Source organism: Triturus cristatus, chromosome 1_2 (genome assembly GCF_964204655.1).
Source record: "Triturus cristatus chromosome 1_2, aTriCri1.1, whole genome shotgun sequence".
Taxonomy (NCBI): Eukaryota; Metazoa; Chordata; class Amphibia; order Caudata; family Salamandridae; genus Triturus; species Triturus cristatus.
In genome coordinates, this window is record NC_140580.1 from 946,610,721 (window position 1) to 946,626,636 (window position 15,916).

The 15,916-nt window shown below is 47.3% G+C and overlaps 1 protein-coding gene across 1 annotated transcript in view; it reads left to right on the forward strand.

Moving 5' to 3' along the window:
- The window catches only part of POLE3 (DNA polymerase epsilon 3, accessory subunit), a 117,910-nt gene that overhangs the window by 88,577 nt on the left and 13,417 nt on the right, over positions 1 to 15,916 (forward strand). Inside the window, exon 4 of the mRNA XM_085609954.1 lies at positions 11,596 to 11,714. Within this exon, the coding sequence (XP_085466080.1) occupies positions 11,596 to 11,714 (119 nt within the window). The remainder of the gene's footprint in view (positions 1 to 11,595; positions 11,715 to 15,916) is intronic.

Sequence of the window (15,916 nt, forward strand, 5' to 3'; positions counted from 1 at the left end):
GTATCTCCAGCATATGGCCTTGGTCGCGGGGGGGGAGTTGGACCGCCCAGAGGAATGTTTCTGGTAACTCTTGTTCTTCCCCTTGTGGGACGAACTCCGAAAGGACTGGTCGTATTTCCCCGTCCAGGCTCTCACTTCTTTGGCAGCGAGCATTTTATGGATAAAACCTGAAACGTCCTCCTCGTTCCACTCCATCTCTGGGTGCCTCTGCATCTTTAACCTGAAGCCCTTATCATATTCCAACCATGCGTCCCCGGGGAATTGCCTCTGCGCAGAATGTATGTTAGCCTCATACAGCCATAGGTCAGCTGCGCAATGGGGGAACCTCTCTACTATGATACACGCCATGATCCTGAAAGCGTCTAGCCAATTCTCGAAGTTCCGCTCCTTTCTAGCCCCTCGCCTCTCCCTTTTTTCATCCTCTCTCCTGTCACACGTGGTCAGGTCGAGGCCCTCTAGCTGTATTTCTAGGAGCGAGAATATATCGATGAACTCCTTGCGCCATATCCTCTCTTTCACTGCGAGAGGAATAAGGCACGCGAGCCCCGTGGCTTTCGTCGTCAAGGAGGCGGGGCCGGGGGATGGTCTGGCGTACAGGTCACTGCCTAGCCCCCCCGACCCCGGGCTCCCGGACCCAGTATTATACCCCCACCCGGGTAATGGGGAGACCTGATCCCCCTGCGGGGACAGGCCCGCCTGCTCCTGCACCCTTGACTGCCGGGCCCACCCCGGATCCATCATATGCCACGTTAAGCCCCCTGTCTCGTCGGTGCGTTGTTCCCTGGGCCCAGCCGCCCCCTGCCCTGAGCTGTTCAGTAACGACGGAGCGAGCGATTTCAAGCATTCTTTTACAATGGTACTAATATGCTCACCATTAACCGCTCTGCCGTTCGTCTCGCCCTGTTTGCTGTCGTCTGACCTCAGCGGCGGGAGCTTCTGGCGCACTTTCTTTGGGGGATTCCTCTTGGACGTCTTCTTCCTCGGCGCGGTCTTAGGCTTCTTGGGTGCTGACGGGCCTGTTTCCTCCTCCGCCTGGCCGTCCGGCCTATTCTCCTTCCCTTTGGCCAAATGGGGTTGGAGCCATTCGTCTCCGTGTACCGCCGATATCTCGCGGATTTTCTTCAGCACTTCCGCCATGTCTCCTGGCTGATCTTCCGCCATGTTGTCCCCAAGGCCCAGGTCTGCTTTCTGCGGGCTGTTCTGCGCCGCTGGGTCAGAAGGAATTCCGGACCCGCCTTGAACTTCCTTGCACGTGCGTGCTGTTCGTCTGATGAAGCGGCTCAATGCGCGCTCCAAAAATGGACAATTGCTTACCGCGCTGGAGCTTGGCAAGGCCGCCGAGCTCGTCGTCTTTTTCCGTCGCTTCGGGTTCCCGGGGAGCTGGGTGGAGAACTTGACCGGCGCGCCGCTCTGTGGGGTCGTCCTTCTGCTTCGGCCGTCCCTCGCCGCCTCCTGCCGCAGTCGGTCCTCTTCAAACGATGTCGTTGTCGCGCCGCTCTCCCAGCTCCTTCGAAGACGTTGTGCTTCTGGTTGGGGAGCGGCGGTGCTTAAATCCCCTTGAGCCCCCTAAGGGCTTCAGGTGAACCCCCTTTTGATTGGGGGGTTCAAAGGTAGCAAGGTTGGCCATTGGTCGCCCCCCATGGGCGCCAAGGTCACAAGGTCACTTCCTGTCGGGGTGGCTGGTGCGCACCCCGTTTCCGCTGGTCCTGGCCGCTTCGGGGCGCCCAGGACCAGTTCCATCCCCCTGTTGGCACCGCGTGGGTTATGGCGCCGGCCCTTGAGCCTCCCCCACCCTGCGGGTGGATGCGGCGGCCTCTGCAATTCTGACTCCAAAAGTGTAAATTCTCGTTGTATGATTGAACACAATAAAACGAGTCACTCACTATAAGAGTGGTGACCCGAGTATCAGCAGACTCCAGTGCAAGCACCAGAGCTTTCAGCTCTGACAACTGCGCGGTACAATCACCCAATGACTGCGTATGCACGACATCAGACTGGAACTCACCGTTCACGAAAGTACCTACTACAATTGCGCAGGCTGCTGAATAGGCGTGCTTTGATCCAGTTGCGGGTTGCGCCGACCCATCAGTGTATATGACACAATGGTACTCCTCGAGCGGGTGCAAAGTCAGAGGAGCCGGATGAACAAATTCATACTCCAAGAACTCCTGTGTCTGTAATGCCGCGTCAAAGATGTATGTGACGTCAGGCGAAGTCAAGGATGTTGCCCATTGTATCCACCTTGGATGCAAAGCCTTAGAATTAGGTACACTGGCTTTAGTAACAGCCTCAAGGGCAGGGTACGGTGTTACCACCAGCATGTGCTTTCCCTGTGATAGCGCTCGCTCTTTCAAGATCGCCATCTGAACTGCTGTCAGTACTTTCTCAACAGCGGAGAAGCGCAGCTCAGCCGAAGTGTACAGATAAGATTTGTATGCAATGGGGACTGTGTCGCCCTCATTGAACGTCAAGTCGGTGAAACCCACTGCACCTGGTACGATTCTAATGACCAGGTTAGTGTGGTTATCACGAGTTTGTAAAAACTTCGAAGCTAGAAGATCAGACTGCAATGATTGCAATGCAGCCGAATGCTCAGGCAGCCAGCAAGATTTGGTAAAAATAGGTTGTACCAAGGCATAAAGCGACTTGATACGCTGGGCATAATCAGGAATGTAGGTACGACCGAAATTCAGAAAATCCAGCAAAGATTGTAATTTCTTCAGTGTCGAAGGAGTACCGAGGCGTGCGCATTTCTCAAGGTATTGCGGAGCCAAGCCTCGACCCTCATTGTTGAGTTCGTACCCCAAGAACAACACTGTGAACTCGGCAATGTGGGACTTGGCAAAGTTGAACTTGTAACCATAGTCAGCAAACATAGTTATTATGTTATCCACACGAGCAAGGTGTGGAAGCAACTCGTCGTCCGTTAGGTAGATGTCATCTACATACGAATATGCTTCCGGGTCAATCATCTCCAAAAGTGAGACCACACGAGCAGCAAAGACCCCGGGCTGTTTTTATAGCCCATTGGGAGCCTTTTGAACCATTTTTGTTTGCCACCCGAGGTAAACGCCGTCCACTCATAGCTATGAGGAGACAGGTTATGGCTATAAAAGCCATTGGAGATGTCAAGACTAGTTTTAAAACGTTTTCTCACAAGACTATCGACGAGAGCCGAACTGTGTGTATTCTGTACCGCACATGTCCGGCAGTGCGAATTTAAGTGCCGGTAATCCAAAACTAGGCGGTACGATCCGTCAGGCTTCGTCACAGTGAATAAAGGATTATTCATGGGTGACACACATGTTTCAATTACTCCCTGATATTCCAATTGCTCAAGGATGGACGCGACGTGAGATCGGGCTTCACGCCGCATGGGGTATTGGGGTTGTGGCTGGGGTTCCGACCGCAACGGAATCTTATGATTGGGAGAAAATTTGTGCCAGCCAACCTGAGTACGGTACAACGCAGGCGCGAGCACCTGCGCCCACTCCCCAGCTAACCTGTTAGAATGCTCCAATGGCACAGTGTGCCCAAAGGAAGGGAGGATTACCACCTCCCCTCTAGGGGCCTCCAACACGAAAGCCGGGGGCCAATCTGCCTCCGCCAAAAGTATATCATAGGTGGAGGTTAGATGATCCCAAAATACCACTTTAATTTTACGTTGTATGTCACCTTCAATTAAAAGGGTAATTTTAAACATTCTTTCAGGGGGAGCTACGCGAGTATCAGCAGTTTCAACACTTACAAATGTATCAGTTGCTGTCGCCGCCAGAAACGGACGCAGCGCTTGTCGCACTATTGTAACTTCCGCCGCGCTGTCTAGCAGCGTTAGGGCACATGTCTGGTTCAGAAGCTGTGTCCGTACCATCTGAGGCATATCTCGCAGTCGGAGCAGCAACTTTCTTCTTTTGAAACGGGGGTCTTTGACGTGCAGACTCGTCCTGTTTGCCTTTACCGTCAGTCTGACGGGGTTGCTCACGACCTTGAGCACCCTTTCCTTTCCCACGATCTCCGCCACCGGATTGATAAGCCGATGTTTCCTGTGAAGAACGAGGAGAGCGTTGTTCAGGAACCTGAAATCTATCAGGTGACTTAATGTTAGAACGATCGCGCAAATCATAAGTGCGTTCACTTTGTGTCTGCACCGGTGATGCAGAACGAGACCTCCGTTTCTCTTGCTGCTTCCCCTGTTTCTTAGCTCGCCAACTTTGTTTCGGAAAGTTGGGCTTTTCGTCTTTTGTAGACAAACTCACTTTAGGCTGCTGTACTGCAGTCGGAATGATCACGGTGGGTTTCACACCCAAGGCGCTACGACCCACCATTCTGTAGGCTTTCGCTATAATTTTAGCGAACTCCTTTGGCCTGTCGCCCGGATCCACAAGTGCCATCATATTGCACACCTGGAATTGCATGGCATCTCCTTTGAGGTTGCCCATAACCATGGAACAAACCACATCGAAGCTATCGACAAGCCTCAATCCCAACTCAATTGCTGCCTCGGCACCATGATTGTCTTGGACCTTCTTGATGACCGAGGGCAGTACAGACATAGACGGAGTGCCGTAGCACTTCGCATAGGTCGCAGCAAAGACCTTGCCCCAATTGTCACAGTCGACAATATCCGGGACTAGGTCCTTAGGTAATGTTATAGTGAGGATCCTGTGTTTATCCACAGGAGAAGTATTGGGAAACACGGCTTCAAATTGATCAAATTTTTCAGCAAGCCAGTAAGGGAATTCATCCCTCTGCTGGCGGCGCTTGCTGACAACCGAATTAACCATAACTGGACTTATGACCGTGGCATGATGGTCAGTCGTGTGTCCCGCAACCGCAGGTGCCCCCACCTGCACATTGCGAGACACGTACTGCACTAACACCCTATGGACCGTAATGAGGGCAGTGTGTAGCACTCGTAACTCCGCCACCGCCACAGTCATGTAGCGGGGATGGGGTGCATAACCGGCTAGCACCGGCCATGTGGCCCCTGCAATTGACAACGGGCCCATTCTCGCCGGCGCTACCACATGGGGAAGGGCGCCATTAAACCAAATAGTATGCTGCCAGGCACTAAGGGGAATTTCAAGTGTCCGATAAGGGGCATAGGCAGCAGGCATCGCGGTGTGAGTATAATCGTGGAACAAATTGTCGTTTGCATCCACTTTGTCAAATGTCACCCAAGAGTAAAACAACTCGTACGGGAACGCCGCATCAGCGCCTACTACTAAAATAACAGCCAAGCCATCATCCGGGACACCATAGACCCTCAAATGTGCGGTCAGGGGAACCCTACTATGCGCGGCAATGTTGACCGCCATCGGGACACTTGAAAGAACAACGAAAAGCTATACTGTAGCACTGGGGTTCAGAAAAACAAAACCTTTTTAATTATCAAGCTTGAAAGAACCTTTAGTCGAAACCCAGGTAGGTTAAGCCGTCACTCACGTTATCCGGAAACCAGAGTGAGGGCGTTGTGGACTAATAAAAGCACTACTAAGGCGTTTCAGATCAAAAGACCAAACGTTAGGTGCGCCATGTTGCAGGGATTCTGCTTATGCACAGAACTATGCGCAGGAAACCAGGACCTCAGAGAATTGTGGTGTACCAGAAACTCCCCTCAGAACTAAGAACCCCTATCCGAGATTTAGCTCGGCGGTCCCAATGTATAGACAACCCAGAACAAGCGACTTAGATACTCTCAGGAGTGGTGGGAACCCGAAATACCCGTTGGTAGCTATATATCAGTCCACAACAGAATAACAAAGACACGGTAAAAGTTTAAAGAGTTTATTTTATAAACCTCGCGTCCTAAGATGCAGTACTTTGGCTAACACAAGCAGACAAATGGTTAGGATCAGCACCATCAGCATTGTTACAATACCATAGAAAATAAAAGGAGCAATCATAATAATAATGACCGTGGAACACAACCACCCTCCTTTCTCTAGCAACTAATAAGGTATTATTAGACTATTAGAAGGTCTCTTAGGCTTGCATGGGGGACCCCATACCTTGTAGATCAGCTTAGTGGAATCACATCACAGGATCAGCTAGGCTCTCTCCTGCTTCAGCTCTTCGTTTCGAATGTAACAGAAAACATGCTGCTCTGTAATATTAAAGGGCTCGTCTTTCAGGTATTGGCAGCTGTATGTATGTTACGGCTAAAAAGTGGTACGATCAACCTGAACACAACAACCTGCCCCGTCTAGTGACCCAGACTCGTTCCTTACACGGTGTACAGACCAAGGTCACTACTCGCTGTTAAGGATGTTAAACAACAGACGGTTCTCATGTGAAGCAAAGTTGAGTATGCATTTCTCAAATGAATTACATGTAACAACAGTGTCGCGTGCAAAAGCAGCAGAAGCCGCAAGCTGGCTTTCTAACAGCCATCGAGGTTATGCTAACTTAGCGTTGTACATAGGGCGTGGTTAACCCATACTACACCGCCTACCATCTCTGGGCGCTACACGACCTCACCGTCTCTACCACTCCACTTAACGGCAGTGAACATGCGCATTACCGAAGGACCCTGTGGCAAACATCCAAAGCTACCACACTAAGAAATGAAGCATCGCAAACGGATGCAGTGCCTAGAGGGGGTCCCCGTGCCACCTGCAAAAAACCGTAGATAGAGAGCGAGCATCTCCAAGCTCAAGACTACACCAGAATCCTGCCCTCCCAAAAGCACTGCCTACTCCATGGCATCAAGCCCAAGCCCTGAACAACCAGCCGCATTGGCATGGAGCCGACCACTATCTGGCAGTCACACCCACCCTCCATCGCCCCTTACCCTGCACGCACATCGCAGCAGCGTAAGAGTCTTAGAATAGCCCGGCTGGGCGAAAGCTCAGAGCAGCTCTCCGCACCCTCACCCTCAGAACACAGAGCCTTCCACCAGTTCCTCAACCAACAGCATGAACGGAAATGATTGAGGGCAGCACCAGGGCTTTAAGTGGGGTGAAAAAACTGGGGAGGGGGCGTTCCCCCCCCCCACGTAAACTAAAAATCTGTGCTTAGCATAGTGTGCCACCCGACTTGTATTTTGCTTTTTTTAGGTCGAGGACCGTCCGGTCTGCCGAAGGCAGAACCGGAAGTCGGAGATTTAATGTTTTGGAGAAGAGGGGCTTGCACCCGCCCCTCTTCTCCATTGGCTGGCCTCTTGAATGCTGGCCAGCCATTGGAGAAGAGCTTCGTCACTCCGAACAGGCCCCGTCCTTTTCGGATTCGGGGGCGTGTTTTTTGCAACTTTTCTGATTATCTCCTCCAGCCAATGGCAAGAGGAGAACACGCCCCCGAATCCGAAACCGCCGCTGCCTTTGTCCGAGGCATTTCTGCTTCGCCTCGGAGGAAGGCGGCGGTGTTCATGGCTCTCGCCAGGTAAGGCAACAGTTTTGCCAGTATTTGTTGTGTGTTTTTCCCGGAGCATGGATGCATTACTTGTGTCCCTTCACCGTATATTTTTTATAGGTGCTACTTTTTTGTTTGTTTCAGAACTTTACAAAAGTGTGTCCTTTTCAGCTATCTTCCTCGTGTAACTGCTGCCTCCGCTGTCTGTCTACTTGCGACAGCCCCCTTCCTCCCGTTGTTTCTCATCTGCTTGCCCCCAGCTTCCATTGTCCATCTGCTTGCTCCCGGCATCTCCCTCGCATCCACAGTTGTCTGTGTTGCTTCCGACTCCTATTCCATCTTTCCATGTTACCTACCCTATTCCTACATATATATTTCCTCTGGCCCACCTCGCTCCATCCCTCCCTCTGTATTGCGTCCCGCCTCCCACCCCACAAAGAAGGTTCGGGAACTAGGCATGTTTCCAATCTCTCACTTAATAATACCATTTTTTTAAGCCTCCAACATTTCTCACTAGTTCCTATCCATGGCTTTGTTTAAGTGAGTGCCTCTTAAGTTGGTGAAATCTCATCAACAGCCTCTGACCATACCATGCGATATATCTGCACTAGTCCGGCGTTTCTTGTCTAATCTATGTTACAGTTCTGAGAGGCACAAATTGAGGAATGAGACAGTTGTACAAGAATATTATTTTCCGAGCCCAGAATTCGCCTGCCGCTGCCTCAGGGGTGCCTGCCCTCTCCTGGGTCACTGAGCCCCAGTGAACAATGAGGAACAGTGGGTGACAAAGGAGATTACGCAGTAATACCATCAGACCTCGTCAAGGGATTAGTGCAGCCGAGGCAGCTAGGGCGGGCTTCCATGCGCTGCCCCAGGACCAGGGGCTCTCTAGCTGCGCAGCTTAAAGAACTGCAGGGGAAGGGTTTTGTTTAAAAAAAAATAATTCCAGTGGAGTACAGATGAAAGCAAGATTTATAGCATAATTATTGTGAACAAAGGACGCCGGATTAATGATTAATTAATTTGAAGAGGAGATGTGTGCGGGGGGTGGGGTGGGGTGGGGTAATGGCAGTGATGGCAGGTAGGGGAGCCAAGACTGACAGATAATCTGGGGGAGGAGTGAAGAATCACATGGGTGGGTCTACCTAGGCACGATATTTAGAGTTCTTAACCATGGGCATGGGTTTGCGTGTGTATATGGGTTTGCGTGTGTATAATGGCTTCTAAATGTCTGGATGGGCCGCCACCTGTGTCCGAGGAGTGGTGTGAGTGGATGTGGCCTTCTAACTACATCTGCACAGCGCGCACTTCATAAGTCTTACTGAGAAAGTGAAGTGCAGATGTACTTATTTGGCGACAGACTGATTTTGAAAATAATTCCAGGAAGCTTATAGCTGTGTTGCCTGTAATATGTCTTAATTTAAAGTACGTAACTTGTATTTTTCATGTGGAAAATGGTTAGATGGCTCATCTGTACAAAATCAGTACTATATCATGTTTGAAAGCCTGTTGACATTGAAACTACATTAGAGTAGTGGCCCAAAAGATCACTCTGCCGTATATATAGCTTATCTAACAAATATCGTTATGCAAACTTACACAAAGGACGTAATCGGGTTGCGTTCTTACCTCTCGCTCTTACTCTTTAACCTGCACACAGCAGGCCTGTCCATTGAGCTATGATAGGTTCATTGCACCTTCATCACCTAAGCAACTCGCCCTTATGTTATGTAATGCATGCTGATGTACACCGTGCAAAAGGGTAAAGCACCTTTAAACGCCTGTATGTCTTCAGCTGTTGGCTGCTTTGCTCAGGGCCAGTGGGCATTAATTGGGATTAATATAAAAGATTCAAAGCAAATTCTCTTTGTCTGTGGCAGGACCAGTTCTACCTGTATAGTTTTCGAGTGGAAACAGCAAAGTCATACTCCCTAATCTGTGGCGTGTGGGAGGCTCTGTGTGGGTGGCTTTTTTTGTAGGTTGCTCTATGCGTGGTGGCTTTCTCTGTGTGGGTAACTGTGTGTGTGTGTGTGTGTGTGTGTGTGTGTGTGTGTGTAGGTGGCTATGTGAGTGGCTCTGTGTGTGTGGGTGGCTTTGTGTGTGTGGCTCTGTGTGTGGGTGCAAATGCAATATGTCTCGCATTTGAGAGTGATTAAGCTATTGACATTGTAAATAACAATGCCGTTTCTTTAAATGTTTTAAAAACAAAAACAATGTCATGAGCAATGCCAATAGCTCTAACTTTAACAATGCCGAGACCATTGCATTGTAAATGCTTGTTGTCATTGTATCCAGATATAAGATACAAGTAACATCATACATACAACAAGTCACGACTTGGCTTTGTCAATGGTTGTTAGTTGCATAAGATAAATAAGCAGCAACTATGTCTTGTATATAATATTGAAGAAGCTTCCACTCACAGTCCTGGTGACACCACGACAATTTTGCTGCTCCTGAGTTTCAAAAAGAAAAGGGAAATCCAGAGAGAAAATGACACTCTTTAAATAGGGTGACCAGGCGTCCCTGATTTGCCCGGACAGTCCCGATTTTTCGCCAGCTGTCCTGGCTGATTTCAGGAAATGAAGCTCGTATCCGGTTTTCAGAGAGTGTGGGCTGTAAACGCTGGAAGATATCTTTTTATGTTTTGCAAAGCAGGGATAGTTGGCAACTGCATAAGAAAGCAATTTAATTAACAGGCAAGCTGCCTTTATAACTGGCATTTTATGTATGTTCTTGCTGCCTCTTCTGTAATTCTCGCCTAAGGAGCACTGTCATTCTGTGCACTGAGTTGGATACAATTGTGAGCCTTCTTCTATTTTTGGGAAATGTCCGTGTTTTTGGCTTTAAAATTCTGGTCAACCTAATTTTAATTGACTTCCCTTCCCCTACAAGGCTCACCAGGCAAGGCGTCATGCCGTAACTTCTCCACTAGTGAGAAGTGAGCAGTGGGAGCAGCGCGCATTGATGTGCCGCTGTCACTGCAGTCCGGGAAAAAAAAACGAACCGTCTGTTCCAAGGCACAAAACCGAACCCGATAGAGACCCGTTTCGTGCCCCTCCCCTTTAAAAAACGGGCTGTGCTCAGCACCGGTGAGACCCGGCCCACTTAAAGCCCTGAGCCTGTCCTCTATCTCCCCAGTAAAACCCTTTATGGCTCAGCACATGCCCCAGGACTGACCCTCCAGGGGAACAAAAGGGAGATTTAATTCTCAGTGGTGGAAAGGATTTTTTATACAATATTTAGTATGCAAATAGACCTTACTTATTCAAGCAGGCAGGAGACTTCGATTTTTTTTTTATTTTTTTTTTAACCAAATTAGCTTTTTTTTGGCTGTCTTCCTCTTGCAATTGCCTCTGCTTAAGTAGACTTCCATGGTAGAAACCTATCCTCTTTATTTGTTAAATTCTCCTTTTTAGGTCTCGGCTGCAAAGGCTGCGCTTGCGCAGTCTTACTCCGAGATTTAATGTTTTTCAGAAGAGGAGCTTGAACCCTCCCCTCTTCTCCATTGGCTGGCCTCTTAAATGCTGGTCAGCCATTGGAGAAGAGCTTTGTCTCTCCAAAGAAGCCCCGTCTTTTTCGGATTCGGGGGCGTGTTTTTTACTTTCTTTCTCTCCTCTAGAATGTAAACATTCCAGCCAATGGCAAGAGGAGAGAAAGAAAAACACGCCCCCGAATCCGAAAATGCCGCTGCGTTTCTCCGAGGCATTTCTGCTTGACTTCGGAGAAAGGCGGTGGTGTTCATGGCATCATATGGCGTATAATGAGGCTTGTTATGTTGTGGTTCGTGTCTTTTGCTTTCCCCAGAGTCCTTTGTTTATACATGTCCTTCATGTTTGCTTTGCCCATGTCCCTCGGTGTTGCTGTACCTGAACATGTTTTTTGCTGTTCTTCGAGTCTGTGTCTATTTACCGTTCCTATGCGTTTATATTTTCCATGCCTGGGTTAATTTGTGTTGTTTTCCATCTTTCTGAGTGAGTGAGAGTGTGGTGTGGTGTGTGTGTGTGCGTTTGCGTGTGCGCGTTGGACCCTTCGTCTTTGCCGTGCTTGAGTTTAACTGTGCTTCGTGTGCTTGGGTCCATGTGTTTGCTTTTCCTGGGTAATGGTGTTTGCTCGCAGACCGGTTTTCTTGTGTGTTTGCAAAAATAATGTCATGAGCAATGCCAATAGCTCTAACTTTAACAATGCCGAGACCATTGCATTGTAAATGCTTGTTATTAATATTACTTGTCTCCACAACTTTAGTGCAAACAATTTCGCTTTGAAAGGGAAACGGAAAACGTTGAATGCGGGCGATGTTTTAGCTGCCATGGAGGAGATGGAATTCCAGCGGTTTGTGACCCCGTTAAAAGAATCTCTGGAAGGTAACCTGGTTCTCGTGCTGTTGTTTTTTTTTTTACTGATGTGACTTGGTAGCAACAGAATGACGTTCTGCTAGAGTAGATACATGTTGGAAAGTCATGTTAAACAAAACAACAGTAAGGCACTTTTAAGTTGGTAATCAGTGATCGTGTTGCAAGTTTACTTATTGAAGGTTTGTTCTACAAGCGGCGAAGATCTCTCCACATCCAGGTGCAGTGTGCTGAGGCACCCCCTTCCCTGCTTGGGATTGCTTTCAGAGATCACTGGGACCCACACAACTATCTGTGAAGGAGCACAAGTCTGTTGTGGGGTGGGGGGGATGCCTCTGACTGTGCACCAGCTTCTATATGGCACACAGCTTCTTAGCTGTTGCAGCCACATCTGTAATATAACATTGGCACAATGTCAAAGAGTTCCCTCAATTGAATTGGGGCCAACCCCCATGCAAATGAAAGAAAGCTCTATTGTGATTGCACTGGTGCCTATCTTGCATCACCATGATCCCTATTACAGATGGGGCTGCACTAGGGTTTCCCCCACCTGTAGCACACTGCCCCTATACGAATAGGTTTCTGAACTTCTGCTGTATTTCACTAATGAGCTCTCCTCCGTGCAGACTGTCTGAGGTCGTGTCTGCACTGTGGGCAGTTCTTTTTTTGTTTTTACGTCCAATCTAGCACACTGACTTGATGTACGGTGGCCAAACAAACCGTGCATCCAATGTATAGTTCTGGCCCAGATTAAACTTTGTAGTGTTGTCAACACCTACGGACCTCCTCTTCCTAGCAAAAGTGCCTTGTGGTCCTTCCCCTTGTGATGGGGGAACGTCACTGATTGCCTCAGACCTGGGCGCTTCAGAATTAAACCCTGAAGTGCACAGGAACAAGTATCAGTCTGCTGACCCCACCCCACTCTGTGATGAGGTGTTACTGTCTCACTGATCACATCCCCCTCTGTGACGAGTGAGGGACTTTAGGTCAGCCAATGAGGGAACGCAGCAGTCCCAACCCTCGTGGGACCTCCGAGGCTTCCTTTCCATAGAGTGGAGTGAAGGTAGGTTTTGTTTTTTTATATTTGGTGCATGCATGTAGTTATGTGTATTTGAGTGACTGTTGTGAATGGGCGTGTGTACGTCTGTGTGTGAATGTATGGGTGTGGCTGTGCTGGCGTGACATGCAGCTTAATTGCCGCTTTGTAAAATTTTGAAAATAGCGGAGAAGAAAATGCCTAGACAGAACATCAATACAGCTGATAAGGAAAGGCTGGACATTGCTAAATAACTGCTTTTTTTTCTCAATGTATTGCAAACATCAATTGGTTGTATTGACTTTTAACTGGTTTTAATATTTTATAAATTGATGATATGAAATGAGACGTTTTGTAGAAATGGTTTTAAGTAACTGTGCTAAATAAAATAAACTTGAAACTTGCATGGGTGTGAGTGAGAGGCCCCCACCCTCCTCCGTGCTAAAATTACCGGCTACACTGGTAATGAGTGCCAAGCGCAGTGTGAGATAAAGGATGGGGTACATAGTCTTAATAAATAACATTTTAAAAAGCAAGGGGACCGATTCACTACGAGCATTCATCATTGACGATCTCATTGACTGCTTCAGCCTTGACAAATTCATTAATTTGCATAGATCCGCCATAAATATTAGATGAGCATTATAACCTCAAAAAATGGCTTTGTCTCAAGAGTGCAAATGTAAGCTGCTATTAGACAACTACATAGCAATATTGACGTTTAGAGTGATCCATTGAAAGTGAGAACTAACTGTGCTAAAACACAGGAATGGATGCTCCCTTACAAAGATTCTCCCCAGGCATAAGCACTTAGTATTATAGCGTTATGCTCTTTCTGTTGTTAACCAGTGCACTTATTTCATTCTGGAGTCTGTCTTTTCATGTACACATTCTGACGCCCCAGGGGATTGGTTGTCTCTCTCTAAAATCACATAAATAAATGATGATGTTGGAGCATGCCTAGGTGCATGTCAAAATGAGGAGGATGTGTAGGTAGTTTAAGCACACAGCCAAGTGCTGAAAGAAAAAAGAAGGTATCTGGAAAACGTAGGGCAAACAAGAATAAGGATATTTGCTACAGATATGGCCACTGGATGTACAGCACAAGACGAAACCAAAAAACATGGCGTTCTAGACAAAGTGTGCAGCCTACAAGGTGCACGATTTATGTTGCATATGCTGTGCCCAATGATTCAGGAAGTGGAACCAAATTTAACCACGGAAACTGCATATATACATCTATTGGAGGGCAGTTCTGACGTACAAGACATTACTGAATCTGTCCATGTATATTGACCTGAGCTGACGATCTGTTGTACAGCAGTGGATGGGGAATGTTTTCCAGTATCTCTCCTCCTTTGGGAGCTGCTGAAGAGAAGCATGCTTGCAACCAGATGCAGATTGCTGCCTGCTTGGCTCCATTCTGGAACCTCAGTGTCACTTAAGAGTTCCACCAATGCGCAGGAGCTGCAGAACTTTTTACAAGTTTTAAAATCTCATCTAAAAAAGAAATCAATTTTTTTATATTTTTGAATGAACTTTGTATGTTCTTTAACAGAGATCATGTTTAGGTCTCTCACTGGTGTGTAGTTGAATGACCTATTCTGTACAAAACCAGTACTTAAAGTTGGCTTTGGCAAACTAGTCATTTGGTTGACTTTATTGGTAATCTCGTTTTCTGTACTTCGTCATCTTATATTTGTCCCTTCTGTGGAGCACAGCTTCTTTGCCATCCTTTTTGATTGGATGACGGGTATTCTCCCATTGCTTATGTAAAAGAACGACTTTTTTTGTTGCTTTCAGCACTCTACTGGATTGCATGTGTTTACTTTTTCTCAATCCCGCTGACCTGTACATAAAAGCAATGCTTCCAAGTAGGACTACTTGAGCGACGGCCTGACACTACTGAAAATGTTACACACCTTCAAAGAAGGCAGTAGCTCTAATAAATTGTTATAATTGATTGTTTTTCCTCATGCTGAGTAAGCTCTTAGCCTGACATGAAAGGGTTTATTGTATTTCTGGTTGCATACTATAAAGCAACATGCACTCCATCTTGCAATGGGTTGTGTAATGGCAGCTAGACCAGTCCTGCTAGTTCCATTGTGGTGAAAGTGTTGCATGACTTTTTTGACCTTGTAGGCTTTTAAAAGTGCAACTTGTAACACTATTTTGCAACCAGTACCTGGGGTAAACTCTGCTTTAGAAGTTAGGTTCTGCAAGAAAGGGCACCGTGATGCTTTGGTTAACAGAGAAATTACACATTTGTTTAAGAAGTACAAGGAGGTTATTCTCAAAACTACCCTGTTCATGCTAAAAATCATATAAGTTGCACAGGGCTTAGATTAAGCACACTCAACAAACTGAGGTAATTTCCTGAGGTGATTGCCAGGAAGAATGGTTCTATTATTTGTGCATCTAGTTAAGGGGCGAACGCTGTTGCGGGGAAACAGAGATAAAGAAAGCGACAAGACTCCTAATGGCAAGGCAAAAGCAGGTTTACTGTTGTGGCAGGGAGAGTAGCAATCTCCACACAGGTAAACAGCTAGTCTCAAATGGCTGCTCATAGGCAGCCACCTAAATAGTCGCACAAACAACGTCTTACAAAAGGTCAAATAATAGGTTACTCAATTACATATTTGCTACACAAACATCACATTACCTTTGTCTTTAAACTCCTGACCTTTTCCTTTACACATTCTTTATTTTAATTCTAATAATGCCTAAAACATTTGTGTGTGTGTGTGTGTGTGTGTGTGTGTGTTTTTTTTTTTTTATTGTTCTGCTCCCAAGACTTCTTATCAGATTCTGTGTACCCTTGGCAACTGTATCTCTTGCTCCTATTCTTCCATCACGTTTTCAATTTACTAAGAACAGAATACATACTTTTTGTGCTGTGACCATAAATTCCTTTAGGCTTGCAAACCCAGGTCTTCCTTTAACTAAGACCTTGCTGATGATGCACTGTATTTCTTAGTGAACTCTTCACCTGTCTTGCATCACTTTGGGACTTGGGCCTGCACTGCTGTTTTACCACGTATAAGTCTGTGGCACTCTCTACTGATGTCTGTGGTAACGCAATTCTTCACATTTAGTTTCCTCTCGAACATTCCCCCCCCCCTCTAGTTGATATTTCAACTACTAGCTCTAATCATGCGTCTGTACTTGGCACTAGATA